Source organism: Grampus griseus (genome assembly GCF_964374135.1).
Source record: "Grampus griseus genome assembly, chromosome: 2".
Taxonomy (NCBI): Eukaryota; Metazoa; Chordata; class Mammalia; order Artiodactyla; family Delphinidae; genus Grampus; species Grampus griseus.
The window spans coordinates 67,669,618-67,694,343 of NC_139018.1; the positions used below are offsets into that span (position 1 = coordinate 67,669,618).

At 33.9% G+C, this 24,726-nt stretch overlaps 1 protein-coding gene across 1 annotated transcript in view; it reads right to left on the minus strand.

Annotated features, from left to right (window-relative positions):
* Window positions 1-2,862: 2,862 nt before the first annotated feature.
* The window catches only part of G2E3 (G2/M-phase specific E3 ubiquitin protein ligase), a 65,273-nt gene continuing 43,409 nt past the window's right edge, over window positions 2,863-24,726 (minus strand). Inside the window, 8 exon segments of the mRNA XM_082682005.1 lie at window positions 2,863-5,145; window positions 5,148-5,399; window positions 6,274-6,464; window positions 14,828-15,000; window positions 18,727-18,908; window positions 20,732-21,039; window positions 21,973-22,102; window positions 22,209-22,333. Coding sequence (XP_082538131.1) covers window positions 5,114-5,145; window positions 5,148-5,399; window positions 6,274-6,464; window positions 14,828-15,000; window positions 18,727-18,908; window positions 20,732-21,039; window positions 21,973-22,102; window positions 22,209-22,333 — 1,393 coding nt within the window. The 3' untranslated portion in view covers window positions 2,863-5,113.

Here is a 24,726-nt window from a genome sequence, read left to right on the forward strand (position 1 = left end):
CGCTCCACAAAATCTTAGAGACCCAACGTGGGAATAATACCCGAACACCTGGCAGTGTTTACTTTCCAGCGGCGTAATAGTAGGAATTTTTATCCTGTCTAATCAAGCCACAGCTTCTCAAAGGGTAGCTGCTTTAAAGTGAGCTCTTTAGGGCAGGAGCGTGTTGTAGTGCTAAGAACCTAAATACTTAACTGTTAGTTTGGTCGTCTACAGATCTCTTGTGGTGATAATAATCTAGGAGCTTAAGGATCACAGGACTAAAGTAAATGAAGCTCCTGGAACAAAATTGGCACTTCAATGCTAGCTCCCTTTTCTGTTTCCCCAGTGCAGCAGGAGGGGTCTCCCGTTTGCTCCTTTTCTGGGAAACAGGCAGCTTCGGAGCATTGCTCTAATCAGGCAGGTTTCTTAATCTCATCTGTTAGGCAAAATGGTCTAGCTGCATGGGGTTGTTTTGCCTACATGGACACAGAAGCCAGGAAGGCGCAAAATGGCAGTTTGTATTTTCCTCCTTTTAGTAACTGCAAAATCACAAAACATTACTTTGGCAGGGGGTGTAAGTGGATAGTGTAGGTGTCTTAATGTACACTTAAAGCCATATGATGACAAAATGTATCCAATATTAATGATTTCTAATTTAATCCATAGATTTTTTTACTGGATGTCAAAAATGGACACAACTCATTTCCCGTATGGTCAACAGAGTTCACTTAGGATATTGCATTAGTTATTGAATATGTTCATTCTGAAGCTTCACCAAATTCTGAAATGAAATTAGAGACCCTGTGCCTCAAAAACTGGTTTGAAAACTTAACTTTTCGAATTTATGAGAAATTGTTACCCCAACGATTAAAGAGCAAAATTTTTAAACAAAACACAAAAGTTTATTTTTATGAAACTTGACAGGTGATCTCATTCTTAATGCCATTAGGGAACACCCTAGAACTGGACCTACATTCTTTTTTTTCCTTGTGTAAATTTTTTTCACCTTTTTTGAGGGTATAATTGATAAATTTGGCAACATATCTGAAACGTACATTGTGATGATATGATATATATGTATACATTGTGAAAGAATTCCCCCCACTTATTTACCACATCTATCATCTCACATATATATTTATTTTTTGGTGAAAACTTTTGAGTTCTACTCTCTTAGCATATTTCAATTATACAGTACAGTTAACTACAGTCACGTTATATATTAGATCCTCAGACCATACTCATCTTATAGCTGATTTTTTACTGCTTCCTATATGTGGAATAAAAAAAAGAAAACTGGAATCACCAATGAACTAGGTGTGTTGCGATTAAACAGAAATGACAGTTCCTGCCCTATGGGAAAGTGCTACTTAATTTTTTGTCTTCATGGAATATAAAATAAACAGGCTTTCCCACTGTCAACATCTGAGAGCCCAATCTTGTTCATTTGTTTACTTCTACTTTCAAATGCAAATCTACCTAACCATTTCAGAGCTCCAGCATAGACCTCCCAAAATATATGACTCATATGACATAGCACACTAAGGCATGTTTAACATTTGTGTACAGTATATACATTTGAAATGATAAAAACTGTCCTGACCAAGGAGTGCACACAGTGTGGGCAAACAAATGTATAGGAAATATATGTCCCACAGAACAGTGGCAGTAAACAAACAGTCCCTGTAATGCTAAGACTGAGTAAGGTATTTGTAATGTGTTTTTAGAATAAGGAAAGAATTAAACTATGGCTGTTAGAGTGTTAGTTAACCTAACTTTTTTAGTGGTTTAACTGACTCTACCTATCCAGATGTTGGGCTAAAATAATATAATTATTCTGGCAAACTATTATTTTACATTAGGGGATAGATAGTTTTAACAGAGAATACCTCAGAATAGCTCATTCAAGAGAGGTTCCTACCTGTCAGCCGATAATTGCTTGCAGGATCTCTCAAATGGGGAAAGGATCTATTATCTACACAGTATTGTCAGAATTTTAACCTTGTTAAATCCTAACAAGTTACTTGATTTAGTTTATATAAGCACTTCACATTTAGTAGCAGAAACACATTTATTTAGAAAACTTCATTATAAGTGTCATTTTTTTTTGTTGTATCTGAAGTCTTTAAAAAAAGGGAAACTAGGCTGACATAAACTATCACCTAACATAATACCTGGCATACAGTAGATATTGGAATATGTTTGGCAATTTGAAAAGATAAGTCAAAATGAGAACTTTAAAATAGGGTTTCTTCAAAGCAATGCAAATTTTCCTAAACTATATGTAATACACATTCAAGTAATCCATCAATGTGTTTTTATGCTTTACATTGCATCACGTAGAGCATAAAACTAGTTTAATAGCTTATTGTAAAATTAGCAACAAAGCTGTGATAAGCACTATATATAAGAATTACACACTTATAAATAGAATCTTGTTCTAATCATTTTCTTATAATGACTGAATGTAAAAGGCAAAGTCACGGAGAAAACTTACCTATTATATTACACTCTCCTTTACTGCACATTTAGCATTGAGTACAAAAGTTCCAAGAGCTTCCATATAATTAGGGGAAAAAATTATAAGAAGTTTGGAATAAAGCAGAAGCCAAAGTAAATTCTCAAGTTAGTAATCAAATGAAAGCTTTTTACTTCACCCAAACAAATAATGACTAATTTTTAATATGGAAATTAAATATTACAAAGTATAAAGTCATGAGCTAGTTTCTGATATTTTAAAGAATCTTTACCTTAAATACTAAAATAGTAAAATGACTAAGTACAAGAATAGTAGAGAATTGCATAAATGCCTTCAGATGAAGTTCTCACACCAAAAAATTTAAAATTATTAAAAAAAAATGAATATAAAACTAACCTAAGACCATTAACAGTAGATGCATACAAGGCGAATTTATGCTTTTTCTTGATAATGAGAGTAACAGAAAACAAACTTGAAATATATGTCATTTAGACAATTGAAATATTTAAGAAATACATATGCACATTTATAAAGGTTTATAGCATAATTCCTTTTTAAAATCAATGTCAGTAGGAACTATGCATTGGCTATAACAATGAACAGAAAAAGAACAAACATAATACCAACCATTTGACATAGTAACAATGCAGAAAATAACCTATGTCAGGTTTCTCTGATGTATCTTGACTGTAAAGATTAATCTAAAATCATACTGATGGAACATTCTTAAAGCCAGAAAATATTTTGCAATATGAATATTTATACTTCACTTTAAAACGTGAATATACTAAGTTATTTACATCACTTTATCCCTAAGGCCCTGTCTACACATAAAAGAATTGAAACACTGTTTTTAATTGTAGCTAACCCAAGCACACTGCCTCCCCACCAGCCCTCCCCACCCAAAAAGCATGTGAGTTTTAACAGCTTTAATTACCACTGTAATTAAATGAATTCAAACTACAAATAACCAGAAAATAGCTTTAATTAGGTTTTCTGGTTTGTATTGGTTTAATGGCTTTTAAAACTTTATAAAAACTAGGTAGGTTAAGAAATAAAATATCCAGTTTATCAACACATTTGGAATAAAAGCTGTATGGTGAGGTTAAACCTCTTTTTTGATAATTGCTCCTTTAATTACTTTTGATAATTTAACAGAATTCAACACAAGACAAAGAAATGCCTTGTTTAATGTTTTAAAACCTTCATGTTAAAGTTAAACTTTAATTTGCTGGGTCTGTTAGAAAATGTAACAAAATTTTACTAGGATTATGTTTTAGTTTTCCTTTGGTATTAATAACAGATTAATTACCAGTATCAAACCAATCCTGTCATTTGTCTTTAAAACTATCAATAATTTAAGGATGCTTCTTGGAGAGGATGAGAATATGGCTGATACCTGCTTTATGTAGCAAGAAAAATGTGCTTAAAACCAAGCATTTTACCTCTCATACGATTTATTCTGGTGAAAAACCCATTTATATTTGATAACAGATTAGGAACATTAGACTTTTCCAGTTTCTTCTTTTGCAAGAGTACAAATATGGTGACACAACTATGGGATTAGGTATCTTCAAATTGTTATTACATAATCTCTTGTTACTTCTAGGTATTCTTTGACTTTTAGTAGCATTAATAAAGTTTAAAAAAGGAAATGGAAGAGTTTATAGAAGGATAACAGTTAATTCTGCATGGTTGAGATTAGAGTGGGTTTTTCATTCTATTTGTAATTCTTTCTTACACATTTCTACATTGTTTATATAACAGGTACCTTTCAAAAGCAAAGAAGATAACTATATAATGCAATGGTGCCAGCTTACCTTTCATACAACCATCTTGATAATAAATAACTGTCAAATAGCCAAACCTACCAAATGGCAATCCACAGAGATCATTCTATTCAGATAACCTAAAATGTGGATCAGACATAATGTGGTCTAATACCACACATGGGATACATGAAAAAAAAAAATCCTATGATTAAAGCCAAAGGCTTTAAAGAAGACACTTACTTAGGGATTTTCAACTGTATTTTAATCCACCTCAGAAGTGTTTTAAGACTATGGAATGTCCATAGATTCTAGAATATTTGTGCAATTCTGCTTTTTAATATAATACTTCCCTTTAGGCATAATCTAATTGCAGTGTGGATCTATTTTAACATAACTTAATAATCTAAAAACATTTTTAACTAATTTAGTGCCATCCCAGAAAAGGATACATATAACACACCCCCCAAAATATGACTTTGATTTATACAACAAGATTTATCATTTAGCTTTCCTATTTAATGCTTTAAAATAAAATAAGTAATAATTTGAAAATTGAATAAAACTAGAAAAATCACTGTGGCATCCTATAGCTAATCCCAATTTACAAAAACAGTGAGTACAAGTTTTCTTATTATATATAGCATGCTACTATAGTTGAAGAAAGTCTGTACAGCCATTCTAAAAGTATTTGTATTGAGGTTTATGAAGCATGTATATTAAGAAAATAGAAAAGTATCAACTTTGGTACACCTTAACAAAAAAACTTTTTAGCTTAAGTGGCCAAAATATTCCTTTATGTTCATATCATATATTTTATTGGGCCAAGTTTGCTCAAAAGTGATGACAGACAGATTTCTGAAACAAAAAGTATCAACAGCAGCTTTTAAAGAAGCATCTCTTTGTTCAAAACAGTTAATGTCCAATGAAGTGAGAATTTTCTTCCTTTTCTAATCTTAGAGTGTTTTTTATGGCAAAGTCCATATTTTCTTGAAATTCTTTATAGGTACTGGTGATAGGAAGAGCTAAGCAGTTATTACACTTGTTTCCAACAGGAAAATCCATATGAAGGCACTCAATTGATGGAGTGGGTTTAAATCCAGCAGGTGGAATGGAACTGCAACCAGTAGCAAAAATAAGAATGTCTTCCATTGTTACTGTAGATTTACCATCTGAAAAGAATACCAAAAAAGGAAAAAAAGAAAAAAAATCTGTGTTATATATTGCTACCATCATAGACTCTTCCCCAACTAGACTAGACATGTTGAAAAGCAGAGACACCCACATTAACAGAGATGCATAAGAGGAAAACTAAATCACTAAGTGTAGTAATAGGAAAATGGTATATTGAATACATGTTTATTTGAATTTCAAAGTAGGACTCATACAATAATTTGGTTGACCTACTCACTGTATATTTAAATGTCTTCCTTAATATAAAATTATCATATAGTCCAAGAGGTTCAGTAGGTTTTGAAACTTGATCTTTCAGGGATATGATCCTACAAACAATTTTAAACCAATTCTAGACCATTGCTATTTGATAAACTATTTCAACAAAGGAAAAACTAAGATGGTATAAAACATCCAAACAACCTAGCTAAAAAATTTTCAACTAAAAGTTAAATTGTTTTACAACATATTAAACAGAATGAATTTACATTGCTAAGGCTCAATGATAAATATCATTACCATGCTCTGATCAATGGATGAGGAATAATTCAATTTAACTTAAAATTTAAAAAGGTGAAGTAAATGACTAGCTTTGAGACTATCCTGTGCTGTGGCAATCACCCGTATATTTAAAGTTTTCTAGGAAGAATGCCTCTCACTTCAAATTACCTAGAGGAAAACAACCGAAAAATATAACTTTACTATGTAACCTTTGCTATCACTTTCAACTCAGTCATATAAACTTGTTTTGAAACAAGTTTTGTAAATAAGTAGTTAGATTAAAGTCTTACTATAAAAAGCAAAACTCAAAGAAATAAATATCCCAAAACAAAATTTCTACGACAGTTAAATAAAAATAAAACATCTACATACCCTCAATAGCCTGTAAGTAACTGTTCCAAAACCCCAAAGCCTGTACGTCAGATAATGTGTGTACTGTAAAAAGATCACTAAGAATTTTTGTGGAAAGATTCTCAGGTTTATGACAGAAGATGTTACAAAATGCTTCTGGATAAGTCTGAATTTTCTCCAAAACACCAAGAGTTCTCAGACCCTGTTTAAAACTTAAGAGAAGAAAAACAATGAGCCAACATTCATACACATGTGTTTGGAATGAACATTTCTAGCTAATTTACTATCACATATATGTGTGAAAAAGACAGAAAAAAAAAGATGTGGGGAAAAAAAGGTGAGGAAAAACAAAGAAAAATATGGATACACTTTATGTGATATGGTATTTTCAAATCAATAACAAGCAAATGTATTAATATAAAATGAATATTTTCCATGCCTACATTATTTGGCTTTATGGAATAGTTTTAAAATTAAGCTAACAATTTTTTATTAAGAGGAAAAAAGTAGATATCTAAAATTTTACACTTCAAAGCTAGTTAGTATAAAATGAAAGACTGCAAAGAAAAAGAATCATAAACTTGAGCCACATAAAAATTTTAAACTTATGTATTGCTAAAAAGAAATTAACAAAGACAAAACAAAGTGGGAAAATATTGATACATGATAGAACACTAATTTCTCTAATATAACAAAAATACAAATCATTTTCTAAAAGAACTCAACAGGAAATACAAAATATGAATGCATCATTAAGAAAATACAAGTAACAAATGAATTTTTAAAAATGCACATTCTCACTAATAAGCAAAGAATGAAGAAGATACCATTTTTGCCTACCAGACTGACTAACCCTAACTGTGGCTCTGGATTCCCTATCCACGTCCTCAGGTACCCTGCTACACTGACTCATCTTCCCTTCTATTAGCTCTTCCTCAAGAGCACAAAAATATGCTTATCTTTCCCATCTTTGAATAAGGGAAAAAATTCACTCAATCCCATCTGCTTTCCTTTGAGACAACCTATGTGAAAGACTTACCTACATTTACTGTCTCCTTTTCTTAATTTCCTATTCACTTTCCCTCCACTCCTTTCTACATCTCAGGAATAACTGCCCTAAGTGCATGAATGATGTATGGGATCAGTCTCCTGGTTTCCCCTTATATCTCTGGCCAAACCTTCCGAGTCTCTTACAAAGCTTATTCTTTCTTTGCTTTGCCTTAAATGCTACTGTTTGTCCCTCATGGATCTGTAACAAGGCAAATTTCTCTTTTTTCTTACCATATCCCATGGCTTTATTTAAGCAGGTTTATGTTCATTAACTATAAAATCTATTATTTCAGCCCAGAATATATACCCAACAGACTGCTGGGTACCACATATTCCAAGCACCCAAACTTATTAAGTCCAAAAGAAAGCTAATTATCTTACTACCAAAATCAGAACCGTAAGTGACAACAAATGCCTCCATTATTCACCCTATTAGTACAGCTAAATCTGAAAGTCATTCTTAACTCTTCCCTCTGCCACTCCTAATTACAAATCCTATGAATTTCCTTTTTTGAAATCCCTTTTATCTGCTCATTTCTCCATATACCAGTGGAACTGTTGTACCAGGTATGTAAGCTTCCAAGTTGATTTTCCATGTAAACCCCCATACTGTCATTCATCCTTAGGTATGTTGGATGGAGGCCCCCAAAAGATATGTCCACATCCTATTCCCTGGAACCTGTGAATGTGATCTTAGTTGGAAAAAGGGTCCAGGCAGATGTAATTAAGTTAACGATCTTGAAATCATTCTACCTAGGTTATCTGGGCTCACCCTAAGTCCAATGACAACTGTCTTTATAAAAGATAGAGAGGAAAAGGCCATGTGATATAGATTCAGAGATTGGAGTTATGCAACCACAAGCCACCAGAAGCTAAAAGAAGCAAAGAATGGATTCTCTTCCTAAACTCCCAGAAAGAATGAAGCCCTGCCAACACCGAGACTTTGGACTTCTAGCCTCCAAAAATATGGGAGAATAAATTTCTTTTGTTTTGAGCCACTCAGTTTGGAAACTAATAATACACACTCTGCACATGAAATAAAGTCCAAACTCCTTAACATGGCTTTTAAGGTCCTCCACAATACAATTGTTGCCTTTCTTGCTTGCTTTTAACTTTCACCTTACACCTACCTTTGAAGCAAATTTCAGCCAAACTTAAGTTCACCTTTATAATTTTACTTTTAATTAAAATGAAATATTTCAAGCTTATATAAAAATCCAGGAAATAACAGAAAACCATGACTGCAAACTTGATTTTGAAAGACATTAACATTTTATGTTTGCTCAGATTATTTTTAAGAAAATATTCTATTCACTCAACTAAATCTGCCCATTCATCAGTTTGCCTTCTCTCCTTTTACAAAGAAAACTATCTGAAACTGCTATTTACCTATTCTGAAATTTTTACTATAGCCTGCATTTCATTTTAGTTTCACTATATATGTATCCCTAAAAAATAACTAGTATTGGTTTGCTTGTTTTGAAACTTTCCAATAATGGTACCATACTGTATACTTATTTTTCTGCAATTTGCTTTTTTGAGAGTAATTTTTTCTAATTGTTATATAGTAATAGTTATTACTACATTTAGGAAACTAGTTCTGTCACTTTATTTTGGGCAACTGTACTGAATTACAAAAAAATTTTTTATTCCTTCCTGCCGATTTTTGTATTTTTAAAACAAAATTCCAATTTACCTTCTATTTAAAAAGTTATACTAATTCTTATTTTTTAAATGGTTACCTCAAAATTTTAATCAGCATATTTGAAATCTAAAGTGAATCAGGTATTTACCCTCTTCCTGAACAATACAAAGACCTTAGAACACTTGCAACTCTGGTAGCTCTCTCTTCCTATGCTACTTAAACATTTTGTTCCACCTTGTATCATAAATCCCCAAAGTAAACATTAATTTTTTGTACTATCAGTGTTTACTCTAAAATTAACAAATTTCTTTCGTTACCATTCCTTCTCACTTGCACACCTCCCTGTTAGTGTCCTTTACCTCTTGTAACCTTGCTACACTCTTTACAGAAGCAGTTCTAAGATTATTTTAGTTGGACAGTCATCTAGACTACCAATGATAATTTTAATTCTTCCAATCCTTAATAACACTCACTTATTCATTTAGTCTTGTTGCTCTACTAGGACCTCCAGCATATTGTAGAAATGAAGGGGGTAATTATATGTATCCCAGGCTTGTCATGGCCTTAAGAGGAACGTCTATCACACTTCATTAAGGATAATGTTTGCTGAATCTTTACTAGCTAATCTTTATAAGGATATTTCAAATTGTTAGCTTAAAATTATGTATAAATGTTTAAATGTAGCAATTGCTTTTTTTGCATGTATAACTGTATGAAGATTGTTTGATTTTTCTCTTTTAATCTATTAGTGGAGTGCACTAAAGCAAGATTTTTTTTTTTGATGTTCTACCTGCCTTGCTTCCTTTCATAAACAGTCCTCAGAACTGTTAGTAAATTTTGAGGCCATGTTGCTAGATACAAATATATTCAAGACTGCTGAATCCTAAAGAATTTGTTCTTTTTAACACTATTAGGGTCATTTAAGGACAAGGCTTTTTAAAAAGATTATTAGAATTTCTTTCTCTCTTTTTTTGCTTTGAAGTCATTTATTTGCAATGCAATTTAAGATCCTCTGTTTTTTAAATATGAATATAAGCTATTTACATGTAATATAATTACCTATATGTTTTCTATCTTATGTTTTCTTTGAGCATGTGTTTTCCCTTGCTTGTTTTCATCCCTCTTTTTCTGTTCACTATATGATTAAATATGTTTTCTTTATTTCTATCCCCACCCCCATCAAACTGGTTTGGAAGTTACACACTCTATTCCTGTTATTTTAGAGTTTTCCCTTAAAATATACATACTTGGCTTAACAATCTTAAGGTAATTAATGCTTCCCCACTACTACCTCAAGAATACAAGTTCCTTAAAACAATAAATACAATGTCCATTCTCTTCTTACAGATGAACCTTTAGCTAGTATTTTAATTATTTTAACCATTTCTTACCAAAATTTAGTTGTCTTTTAAATGGCCAATGCTTGTTTTTATTTATTCAGGTTTTTTCATTTCTTTGCTTACTCCTGGTGCTTGTATCTTACTTTTTCCTTCTGGGTCCAATTTCTTTCTTCCTTAAGTAGGTATTTTATTAATCTCTCCAGGAAAGAAGTAAACCTGTCTCAAAATGTCTTTATTTCCTCCTCTCTCTTGAATGATAACGTAACTAGCTCTGTGAAGTTACTATCTTGGCTGTCTGTTTTCAACGTTGATGTCACTGAAAAAAAGGCGTCCAATATAATTGATGCTCATTTTTACAATAATGTCTTTTTGCTCAGAACACAATTTCATCACAAAGTACACTATACTTCAGCATGGTAAGCCCTGTGAACCTGAAGAACTTCTCAAGCAGCATTTTCTATAATATTGCCCAGCCTCTGTCTCTTTTGTCAAATATATGTGTGGGTGCTCTTATTCTAACTTTCATGACATTTCTTGTTTCAGTCCTTTTCTCTCTCTTTCTCTTCAATGGCCTAGCATTTAACAACCACCAAGTTTCATTTCCATGATCATTTTTGTTTCTGTTTCGTTTTCCTTGTTTTTCTGTTGGTTGCTTATTTTTTTGGATTCCATTTTTATCTATAGTGTTTTGAGTGTATTTCTATGTGAAGATTTTTTAAAAAATGTAATAATTTACTGCTGCCAACATTTTATCAGTTCAAGTATAGAAACATTACTTCCCTTCATGTCCCTTTGCCTTTTGCTGTTTATAATTTCCTAAGTATTTCTTTTATATACATTATGAATCACATTAGAGAATGTTATAATTTTTGCCTCAGCCATCAAACATAATTTAGTAGACACAAGAGGAGACATGCTTTTATTCTTTTCATTATTCTTTCTTCCTTCCTGATGTTACAAGATTCTACCTTTAATAATTTGCTTTCTATTTCAAAAAATTCCCATAGGCATTCTTTTAGGGTAGATCTGCTGGTGACAAATCGTTTAGTTTTCCTTCAAATAAGAATGTCTAGACTTCTCTCAGCTGTGTCCTTGCTGAGATCCCCAGCTGGTCTGCTTTCATCTCTCTACCTCTCAAAAGTCTTCTTAAGTTTGTTTTATAAACACTGTTCAGGGTTTTTAACTGTGCTTATCAGGAAGGATAGAGAGAAGAGTGTCTATTCCACGTTATCCACAACTGGAAGTCTATGATCATTTTTCAACTTAGAAGCACTATTTGATTCATTTCACATTTTATGTTTGGGTTTTTTTTTTCTTTTAAATCACTGTAATAACTTTTTATGTCTCAGTTTGTCCTGTTATTTAAATCCTTGATGTGCTATTCCCAATACTTGCTGTTTAGGATGGTTGTGTTTTGTCTTTTATTGGAACCTCCTCTTCTTTAGCAATGTAACTTTAGCATTCCCATCAGGCTCAGGCTGTAGAAATTTCCCTAAACACTGTTACGTATTTGCTTTTGCCTGGCACTCTGTAAGTACTACGAATCCTAAGACCAATTACTTTGTTAATGTCTTTGGTTCAGATTGGGGTCCATTCAGAATGCCAAACCCAAGTTTGGGGCAAACTGAGGGTTCTGATTTCATATGACATTTAGGGTACCATGGCTTTTTTGTTTTTAATAGATCTTTACTGGAGCATAATTACTTCACAATACTGTGTTAGTTTCTGTTGCACAACAAAGTGAATCAGCCATGTGCATACACATGTCCCCATATCCTCTCCCTCTTGAGCCTCCCTCCCATCCTCCTTATCCCACCCCTCTAGGTCATCTCAAAGCACTGAGCCAATCTCCCTGTACTATGCTGCAGCTTCCCACCAGCCAATTATTTTACATTCGGTAGTGTATATATGTCGATGCTACTCTCACTTCCCCCCAACTTCGCCCTCCTACCCCATGATGAACCTAGTTGCAGGGCAGGAATAAAGAGGTACTATGGCTTTTGATTTCCTTGTTATTTCTGACATCTACAGGACTCTTGAGCTTTAAAATATTGTTTTTTGCTATATGATTTATCTTTCACATAAAAGGAGGGATCAGTCTTCAGCTTCTTTTCTCTTGCCCTCTTCATCTTGATCTGCCTAACTCCTATTTATAAATCAGGGTTTAATTTAAACACCACTTATACAGATAGGGAAGCCTTTCCTGACAACTAGACTACTCATACCTATAAACACACACACACACACAAAATAAACAAACAGCAATGAATTATCTAACTTAGCAATGAGAAAAAATCCATCTGTAGACATATGAATTCCTTGGGAAAAAAATATTTTGTACATCTATGTCATTAAGAGATACATTTCAAATAAGTTTTTAAATAACTATCAAAATTTATAATATGTTTGGATTATTCTATGTATTAATCATAATTATGAATGGTAATTCTAACTGTAAGAAAATTTTGCTATGTAAGAGTCTTATAGTCAGATACTGGATACATTTTAAACAGTTATGTAACAGTGTTACTTTAATTACAGTATTAAAAATACATTGGAGGGCTTCCCTGGTGGCTCAGTGGTTAAGAGTCCACCTGCCAATGCAGGGGACATGGGTTCGAGCCCTGATCTGGGAAGATCCCACATTGCTGTGGAGTAGCTGGGCCTGTGTGCTACAACTGCTGAGCCTGTGTTCTAGAGCCCGCGAGCTACAACTGCCGAGCCCGTGCACAGCAACCGCTGAGGCCCGCGCGCCTATAGCCCATGCTCCACAACAAAAGAAGCCACCGCAATGACAGGCCCGCACACTGCAACGAAGAGTAGCCCCCGTTTGCCACAGCCAGAGGAAGCCCGCGTGCAGCAATGAGGACCCAATGCAGCCAAAAATAAATAAATAAATAAATTTATTTAAAATATATATATATATTGGAAATTATATCCTTTACAACTGTTTAAGCTTATGATATCATATTAAATTTTAATTTGGAAGAGTGCTTAAGTTCTGTAGAGCTCTAAAAAAGGAATGAGGACCATATACTGTCAAGTAAAAAATGAGGAGGAAAAAGGGTGGATGGTATGTTACTATTTATGTAATAAAAGAAATGAATATACACACACACATATACTCATATATTTATCTGTTATCAGTTAAAAATATAATGGAAGGATAAACAGTAAAAGCCACTAAAATAATTACTTCATAGGGGATGGAAGGTAGGTGTGATAAGGATGAAAGCTATACTTATCTTAATATAATCTGTATGACAGAACTGAGTCCTTTCAATGTACTATCATTATAGATTTGACTTTGGAATCATGCAAACATTTTATATAATTTTAAAATAAAATCAAACTTTAATAAAAGTCAATAAAAAGAAAAAATAAGATAAAAATGAAAATAAAATGTATACCCAGTTAGTAATATAACAACAAAGAAAATAACTATGCCAAATGACTTTAAAACACAGTAATTTGACTGCATAGCCCTAGAACAAAAAGAAATAGAAAAACAAGTTTAACCTATTTTCAATAATGTTATGTTACTGATGATAATGTTGGCATTATCATTCTGTGACTATTATTTACGAAATGTGGATTAAATCAAGGAATTACTTCATGCTCTAATTCATCAATGTCTTTGAGAACTGGGATTATGAACATGGGACAAAGGAAAAGTCAAAAATCTTGTAGTAGTGAATCTGAAGTATCAGTAGAAACCTATGATGTATTTTATCTTAAAAAAATAAAAAAAAAACCAACAAAAAACCCCTATATTTCTTCTTTTAGTCCACTGAAAAGGCCTAGAAACTATGACCAACGTGGCAAAAACAAGCATCCCTAGCATCCAGATTGTGGATTTGAAATACCATTTCCCATTCAAAGAAACAAAGCTCATTAGGCCAGAATGTACAAAAGGAGCATGAAACACCTTGTCATACCATATAGCAAGAAGGCTATCAAAGACCATTAAGGGTCAACATCAAAAGAACTCAAAAGAAACAACATAAAGAGGTTTATACTGGTTAAAGATGAGACAATCTTAACTTCAGTAAGGATAGCCAACTATAACAGTTTTGAATACATTAAATACATAGATTAATGATACTGAAATTTTAAAATTTGCTTGAAAATAAAACTGGAGTCAGTAACAAGGGAAGGCTAGCTAAATGAGACTGGCCACTGGTTGGTTGATAACTGTTAGATCTGGGTGGTGATTACATGGTGTATCACTCTGCCTACTTTCATATATATTTTAGGTTTCCCACTATTAAAAGAACAGCAGCGTGTGAGAACATAAAAATAATTTTTATTTAGAAAAATTAATTATAAATTGAGATAACGATTACTTTTCCTACCTAAACAGTACACATTTAAGCAATTCTGTGTAGAATGTAAGAACAGTATTCATCCTTAAGAGGTTAGTTTGAAAGCATTAGTTTAAAATAGCATTTACATTTTATCAAATATATCTCACATTGTAAGACAATTAACCACTTTAAACATGTAATTTGAGAGAATCCTTAACATATGAACAACTTACCTTTCAAAAGGTGCTTGGACTCTCTTAATTACATGATAAACAAGTATGTCTTTTGCCAACCTATATTTATCACTTAATGATGTTATAAGTCTTAGGCATCCAATAAGCTCTAGGTAGTTATAATATTCATTTAGTAAAGAGTTTAAGTCAGCCACAGTTGCTGCAGTATTTATCTGTAATGAAGAAGAAAATACACCCAGTTTACTCATTTACTTGTGAAAGATATTTACATTTCAAATGACACATTACTTTATACTCAATTCTTGAGTACACCTGGGTGAAGTGAAAGTATACTAAGAATTATTTTCCTAGAATAAATGTCTGATAATCCAGTTTAATAAATACTGTATATTTCTGCCAAAACCTAGGTTTTAAGAAATCTAGACTATAATGCCACTTTAATATAGGAAATTACTTCCATAAAAGGCGGTAACTGATATAGAACAGTTACATAGCACTAGAGAGGCAAGAAAGAGGACCTGCAGAGATTTCATGAAAGAAAGAATAGCTGAGGTTTAAAAAAATGGATACACTCAAGAGTATTTGAGGGAACAACATAAACAAAGATATACTTAACCATTTATGTGCCAGACACTTTCACATAGGTTAGCTCTTGAACAAAGTTACAGAGGGAGAAAGATAAAATTAGGAGGCAAAGTCCATTTGAATGGACAATCTCCTTGCTATTTCTTTCTTCCAAAAAACTCTTCTTCCAGGTATTTACATGATTCCCTCATTTATTTCAGATCTCTCCTGTGACCTCAGAAGTTTTTCCTGACTACCCTGTTCAAACTACCTTCACACTCTAATAGTTGCGTATATGTTCTCGTCCTCCCAAACCCATCACCCTAAGTTTTAGCTAGGCATATAGCCAAACTTACCTTAAAGCTAGTGTGGCCTTATGTGACTAAGAGCTGTCCAATGGGACATGAGTGAAAATGTGTCAAATTTCCCTGCACTCTACTTCCACTTTCTCCCTGTACAGCAAGCTTCAGCTATGAAGACAATATCCTAAATGACTACACAACAAGAGGAAGGAATCCAATTCTCTGGGTGACTTGGTGTATCACAATTGTACCTTAAAACAGGAGCCATTTCTGTAAAGGCCAGATAGCATTTTATGCTTTGTGGGCCATATGGTGCTTGTCACAACTACTAAACTCCACCACTGTAGTGTAAAAGCAGTCACAGACACATAACAAATGGGTGTGTTTGTGTTCCAATAAAACTTTAAAAAGGCAGCAGGCAAGACTTGGCCTACAGCTGTAGTTTGCCAACTCCTACTCTAAAATCTAGATTTTAGAAAAAAATAAATATCTGCCTTTTTTGAGCCATTGTCTTTTGGGTCTCTTTGTTACAGAAGCTTAGCCTATGCTTTAACTTACTATACCCCAAGCATTATCTTGGAAAAGATATCCTTCCTCTTATTCTGTTCTATTTTTATAATATATTTTACTACATGACAGTATATTATATATTTATTTATCTTGTCGTTCCTCTAATATGTAAATTCCAAGAAGGCAGGGGCTTTGTTTGGTTCACTACTTTATCTTCAGTGATAAAACAGTATGGGAAACAGGGACTTCCCTGGTGGCACAGTAGTTAAGATTCCGCGTTCCCAGTGCAGGGGGTCCGGGTTCGATCCCTGGTCAGGGAACTAGATCCCACATGCATGTCGCAACTAAGAGTTCGCATGCCACAACTAAGGAGCCCACCAGCTGCAACTAAGGAGCCCACCTGCCACAACTAAGACCTGGCAGAACCAAATAAATAATAAAAACAAACAAAAAACCATATGGGGTACATAGCACCTTGTAGATATATGTATCTGTTGACTAAATCAGTGAAGGAACACTGGCTAGGAGTCTGGAGTTAGTAAAGCCATGAGGAGAGCTCCAAGTGCCCTAATGAAGAACTCGAACTCCATTCAATAGGCAATGAGAATCCATTAGGATTCCTGAGGAAGAAAGCAATGTGGTCAAACCTGTACTTGTGAAAGAATCATCCTGAAGAAGATGATTAGAATAATATCTTAATTGTTTAAACTTAGATATAACCTGAGTTTGGTATAGTAAGCATACTAGAAATAAGAAGGAAAGGCCACTGTTAGAGACGGATGACTTGACACAAACTGATAAATGAAGTATGGAAGAATGAAAACAACCCTGTCTCCAGAATAACTTGGAAATAAGAAATCTCTTGAAAAGAAAAGGAAAATCAGGCAAAAAACCAAATTCTGGGCAAAAAATTATTTCTGTCCTAAACATGCTGTGCTCAATTTGGTAGGAAGACCCAGATCTTATCTGGATATAAACATCTAGGGGCTCAAAAATACAGGTCTGGAAATCATCAGAAAGGTTATAGATGAGGAGACTCTTTCCAAATAGTATAGAAGGAGGACTGTTAAGACAACACTGAAAATTACCTAAGTTTTAGGGGTAGGAAGAAGAAGCATTAAAAAAGACAGTAATAGTCAAAAGTAGGAGGGAGTAGATATTAAAGAAAACAATAGAGATGAATTCAAATACAGTGGTGGTTGCAGAAGTCAGAGGAGATGAGGAATTAGAAAAGAAAGGCCTTTGCATGTGGAGATTTAGATCCCTGCATATCAGCAATGAACTAGCTAACTCAGAAGAGTAGTGGTGGGAACAGAGGTCTGACTGTAAGTTAAATGAGTAGGAAAGAGGAAGTGGAAACAATGAAGTTAAAGTACATTTTTTCTCATAAAGAGGAGAAAAGAAAAAATAAATTGAAGGGTTAAAGGGTCAGTTTAAAATACCATTTTAGAATGAGGAGTCTTGGGCAAAATACACATTTCCAGGTTTCTTACTTTCTGGTTTAGAAACTTGAGGTTTAACAAGATTAACCCAACATGCCCAAGGTCACATAGCTTACTTATATCAGTTATTTCAAACTAAAATCTGACTTCTGAGCATTTGTTTTTAACCATTAAACTATACTGCCTATTAACTGAGACAATGGATAGAGTAGGCTTAAGTATGGGACAAGTTAAGGGAAGAAAAGTTGAATTGGATTTCATTGTCTCAACTGTTTCATTACTTTCTAAATCAGTAACACTTGGGCAATGTTACTTATGATAAGTAAACCGAGTTTGTACGGATAACATGTGTAGTACAGGGCTTAATAAATGGTAACTATTTTTTTTTTTTTTTTTGCGGTACGCGGGCCTCTCACTGTTGTGGCCTCTCTTGTTGCGGAGCACAGGCTCCGGACGCACAGGCTCTGGACGCGCAGGCTCAGTGGCCACGGCTCACGGGCCCAGCCACTCTGCGGCATGTGGGATCTTCCCGGACGCGGGGCACGAACCCGTGTCCCCTGCATCGGCAGGCGGACTCTCAACCACTGCGCCACCAGGGAAGCCCATGGTAATATTTTGAGGGGAGGAACACTGAGTCTCCCCAACTGTTTCCACAGAGAAGAAATTCAGCCTGGTCTTTCTCTCCACCCATCACTCATATCTCCCTGTAGGAGGAAGGATAAATTTTCTGCTGGTAACCATCCTTTCTTCAGCTCCACCTGACGATAGGAAAGTGCACTTTCATCTGCTCTTGAGCATGCAACAAGGAACCTGCCTTATGTTGTCCCTGGCAGGGCAGATAAATCCACCTAGTTCTGAGGAGTGTTAGCAAGCCATTCTGACCACAGATCTAAGTCACATTATCCAACTGGTTTTATCAACATTAAACATGGCACTTTGATCTCTAGCTGCCTGCCCTTTACATCTGTCTATTAAATGGTTGTTAACTTTGTTGGTAAACAAAAATAATGACACCCCTTAACTACTCCACAAAGAGTATTATTCTATTGCAGATCCATCATTTATATTCAAATACACCTAGAACATAGTCTACATCTGAACAAACAGGTACATTTCTTACCCTGATTATAATCTGTGCCACATCAAAGTCTGAGACATCGTCTAAAATTGGTTGGGTACTTTCTGGTCCATAAACAAGGCAGTTAAATAAGGTTTTAGAAAAGAAACCAGGTGAAGGACCACCATGAACCAAAGAAATGGCAAGCATTTTGCCAGCTTCATAGTAAAGATTCTCTTTCAGAGCTGTAAATACAGATAAAATATATCAAATACACTTCTTTTATTATTATATAACCATCATATGTAATTAATACATATATAATAAATTTTAAAATCCAAGCTTTAGACAAATGTATAATAACCTAATTCATAGAAGGTATAATAATGTATAAAATATAAATTTCAACCAAAATATACAATTTTACAAATTTTTTTCTGAATTCAAAGTAACAATCTATTATAGAAAAATATGTAAATACAGAAAGTCTTTTTATAAAATCACCTATAATCCTACCACCATAATAACCAGTGTACACACTTTGGTGTATTTATAATATGTCTCATATGCATATAAATATATACATAAATAGCTTGACTTCTGTCTTTTTCCACTTACTGTATTATAAATTTTTAAAATATTACTTGAAATTATTCAAATATACAGTTAATGAATGCATTCAAACTAATTTACAGATGTGCTGCAATGTAAACCACCCCCTTATTACTGGCTAGCCCAGTTTCAACTACATGAGACACAATGTTACAGTCAACATCTATTTACACATTCTTGTTTACATATCTTTGATTATTAGGATAGATTCCTACATACGGTATTAGTGGTTCAAAGGATATGAACAATTTTAAGGTTGTTGATATACAAAATGGTACAAATTAACTCTCAACACTATATGCTATCTTACCATATCATCACAATATTTTTCAATGTGTCATTAAAAATGTTTTAGCTACTTCGATAACTCAAAAAGATATTATGTAAATTTTCCTTTATTTTTTCTAAAAATTAAAAGTAATTTATTAATAAGTAACATTAACAATACTTGAAATAATAATAAAATCTCCTCAACAATAACCTTATATACTACATATTAGTAGTCACATCTTACAGATGAAGAAACTGAGATCCAGAGGGGCTATGCAATTAATCTAGGGAAATAAAGCTACTGAAGTAGATGTGTACAAACTGAACTCAGATTTTGTGACTTAAATTCCATGTACTCTCTCCACTGTACCAAAACTGCCATGAATTAATAACATACTGATTACTTGGAGCGTTTTTGTTTTTTTTTAAAGGGAGTGTAGAATTAAACTGTGTGTACTATACATAGTACTAATGATCCTTGGTAGTTTCTCAATTATTTCAATGATACTTCAGGCAATGGTGAGGAAGTTCTAAAGAAAACATAGAAGGAAGTCAAATGGGATGATATGTCTTCTCACTCTCTCTCAAATTCCTATTACAGCAAAAGCGGTTATAAAAGCTCCGAAAAAAAGAATGCTAGAATTAACCAGTGTTTTGAGATGCCTGTTTTAATCACATTAATTCCTTACCAGAAGTAAAGACAGAAAAGTATCATATAAATAATTCTGTTAAATAAATAAAAAAAACTCTTGAAAGCAAAAGTATGCTAAAAATCTGTTATATGTGAACCAAAAAATTATGTTATAAAAATCCTAGGTTGTGAAGAAACATGCCAACTGCAAATTTCAAATATATGAACAAGAAGAGCTCAAAAACTCATTCATCCAATTTGGCCACTCTATTCAAATGAATTAAAATTAAGTACATTTTTCAGAAGTTATACTTAATTATAGAATCACTTTAAGTAGAATTTTGCTATAAAGAAATTAAGGATATTCTAAAATAAAAAATGTTTCACTACAAAATTTATTTTAAAAAACATCACTTCCCCCCTTTTCTGTGATTCTATCATTATTTTAGTAACAAAGTGATTATACATTTTGACAGGTATTGAGTATCAATTCTAACCTGCTATCTCTTTCTTAATACATGGTATATTCAGTATGTACAATAATAAAATAGTTACCTTGAGAATTGAGAGACAAGTTCTTTGACAAGGACCCTTCAAACAATGGTGAGTTCTCAAGTTGCTGCATTAAGAGACTTAGGAATTCTTGCTTTGATCCAGGCTGCTCTTTTCCAAAATGATCATTTTCATTAACATATGCTATTTCAATTGTATATGAAGGATTAAAGTTGTGACTTCTGAATCCATCTAAGGCACTATTCCAGATATTGGCTTTGTTGATAAATAATCTTTTAGCTTTTTTTTTAATTTGGAATCCTAGCTCTATTATTAGAGTTGAAATATCTCTTCTAAATTTGCTGCCTTGCCTATAAAACATGAATTTAAACATAGAGGTAAGTACTCTAAAGTACTTTAGGTGTCACAGCAGTTACACAGCCAAATAAAAAAAGAATAGAAAGAAGTTCTTCCCCAACTCCCACCCAAAAGCAAACAATGGCCGCCAGTGGAACAAAAAAGTTATTTGATAACCTTAGTTCTAAATTCTTGATTCCTTCTACCCAATCTTTTACCAAATTAAAATCATCTAATGTTATACAATTCACTGGATTTAGGTATAAGAGTCAAAAGCTCAAACTCTTACCTCCCTGGACATACTTGCTTAACTGCATCTTTTTTTTTTTTTCTAACATCTTTATTGGAGTATAATTGCTTTACAATGGTGTGTTAGTTTCTGCTTTTAACTGCATCTTATTTCATGTTCACTAGATCCTTTAAAGATAGAGCAAATGTAATCTCTGCTCACTGTATGAGAGAACTATATTTTTAAGAGATTACATATTTTAAGCAGAATTCACACTCCTTTAAATAGTACTTTTCAGTTTACACTATTAATTCTCAAAGTGTGGCCCCAGACCAGCAACAGCAGCAGCTGCCGCACCTGGAAACTTGTTAGAAACGCAGCTTCTTAAGCCCCGCAGCAGATAAACAGAATCAGAACCTCTGAGCATGAGGCCAGGCAACCAGTGCCCTAACAAGACCTCCAGACAATTATCTGGACTAACTCAGTTATTCCCTGCCTCAGTTTCTCCATCTGTAATTGGAATTAGTGTACTCAAAATAATCCTGTTAGGGGCAATGTCCAAGGATCCTCTTTCTACATCAAATTAGGGACTGCAGTTTGAAAAATACCCTTCCAAACTACTCTGAGAACAGCTAATACTCTAAATGTATATAGCTACTTCCCGTTCTAATTTTCTCAAAACAGAGTTTTATATTTTTCTCCAATTCAAAATACACACCTCAGCAGGTCTTCACGCTGGGCTCCAGGAGACTGTCTGGGTAATTTAGGTGAAGATTCCTCCAACAAACAATCAGTTATTCCCACATTAGTGCTGGGTAATGTGTGTTTTTTGGCTTTTTGGAAATCGCCTACAGATTTAAAACCCAATGTTAGTATAATAGGAATATAGGTAGAAACTTTTGAATAATATGCATTTAAATAAAAACATCTTTATTCAAAATCACAAAATATTACCTGAATTGTAAAGAATACCTCTACATTCCAAACATTCCCAATTTTGTTCCCATGATTGTAGTGAGGAACAGGCTAGATGTGTTCCGCGAGAACCACAACACTGACAGCGCTTTATTTCCCATTTGCTGAGGACATAAAGAGAAGCAGATTATTTCCATGTGGTATTAACTTAGTCTAATTCCGACCATCAGCACCACTGCACACCTCACTGTCCACCTCACACACACAGTCAACCCTTTTACCCAAGGAAGGAAAATAAATTATCTGCTTTGATACTGCATTACTTTTTCCTAAAGTTGTTTTTCCCCCCCATTTCATTTATTATGTTTGTAACTTCCTCCTTTAAACATTCTCTATCTTAAAATACTAAACTAAATATCAGCATGTACATGCACATATACCCAAAGTATGTCTGATATGGAAGAAGCATTCAGTAAATACATTATCTTACCTAAAATACTATCTTTCCCATTCAAGGTGAGGAATTATTTCCTATAATAAGCTTGCTCAGACACCCCAAGTACTGTGCAGCTCAACAGGATCCAGACTTACTACGTGATCCGCATTCATATTCTCTCTCATCTTTTCCCCTCAATCCCCCACTCCCAATGTTTCCCCACTGTGTTGTGTGACATGTACCAGTCAGCATTCACATTTTCTGTACGGGTGTGGGTTATAGCGTGCAGCCTCCTCTTTGTTTGGTTATGAATACGTCCGTCTGTACAGAAATGGATATACTCCCTGAGTGTGTGGATATGTGGGTGATAAGAGACTTAGCTGCGTAACTTCACCTCTTGTAGGTGTGGGCGAATCTCCCTCTGTGTGGACTTGGGTGTGTAGGGGTATGTCCTCTCTGTGTCTCCCTCTCTTCCCCAGATAGTTCTGCCAACTGATGATGAAGAGGAAGAAAGATGACAGCTAACGAGTGCTTATACACCAGGCCCAGTTCTCACTCTTTACATGTAAAGTTTCAGAAGGTTGGAAAAATTTCAGAAGGTTGGAAAAACCAGTTACCTCCATTTTGAAGAAGAGGAAACCAAAGCATAGAGGGGTAAATTGCTTGCCCAAACAAGTTCACACTGTTAGTAAGTCTCAGAGTGAGGCTTCCAATCCAGTTTACCTGGCTTCAGACCCATGCTCCTAACCACTCCACCATGCTGCCTTTCAGCAAGTTACCTTCCTATCACTAGGATGAGAGGGAGTGAGACTGCAAAGAAAGCATTCAGATAGCAGGATTCTGTGTCCTAGGAGAAAAGGCAAAGTAGTTGCCAGAAAGAAAAGGGAGTTTGGTAGCAAATGATTAGGTGACCAGAGGTATACAAGGAATATGTATATTAGTTAATCAAAATAGCCTAAAATGAATTTAGAAAATATCATTATTAATGAATATATTGCTTCTTAGAACTGTAAAGTGCTTTACTGTCTACAAAGCACTTTATATACATTAATTTCATCTCTACCTCAGCACAACCCTTGAGCAGGGTATTATTAGTATTTACAGATGAATAATCAGGGTCACCAGATCAAGTAACTTAGGCAAGAATACACATTACTTGACATCTTCAATGAGACCTCCGCCCTTAATGAATCTTTAGTCTAATGGCAAAGACAAATTTAAATATTGTCAACTCTATTGTAACAAGCACAATGAAGGGAAAATCCAGCCCAGAACAGGGAATCAGGAATAGTAAGAGCTTCTTAGGGGAAACTTTCCAAAGCTTGCAAGACTTCAGCTGAGTCTTCCAAAATAAGTTGTAGCTCACCTAGCCAAATCACTTTCCATAAGAGATAAGGCTCCCAATATTCTGCTCAGCACTTTAAGTTTGTCATATTAATTAAGACTACATAACAGGGATAAAAATTTATCAAAATTTCAACAAAATTAGATTTGTTACTTTTTATCCTGCATCTTAAAAAATAAAGATACTCTTGATTTCTAATACCCCACACAGTATAGTGTACAGAGAAGGCAAAAAACGATTGTTAACATTATAGTCAACGTCTACGGATATTACAAAAGAGTAATCAATAAATTTCAAATGCCAAATCCTTCTTATAGTGATCCAAAACAAACGCTGATAGATTAACCTAGTTTCTTAACCTCTAGAACAGTGTCATCCAATAGAAATATAATGTAAATCATATATGTAATTTAAACTTTCCTAGTAACCAGATTTTAAAAGGTAAAAGGAACAGGTGAAATAAATTTGAGTATTTCCAAAATATAGTCATTTTGTTTGGCAGGTAATCAATTTAAAAAATTATTAACAAGATATTTTAAGGTCTTTTTTTCTTACTGTTATGGGCTGAATTCTGTCATGCCCAGAATTCATATGTTGAAGACCTAACACCCAGTACTTCACAAGGTGACTGTAGTTGGAGATACGGCCTTTAAAGCGATAATTAAGATGAGGCCATATGCGTGGGTCCTAATCCAATATGACTGGTATCCTAATAAGAAAAAAAGATTAAGGCACAGACAGAAGGACACAGCTGGAAGGGAGCCATGTGCAAGCCA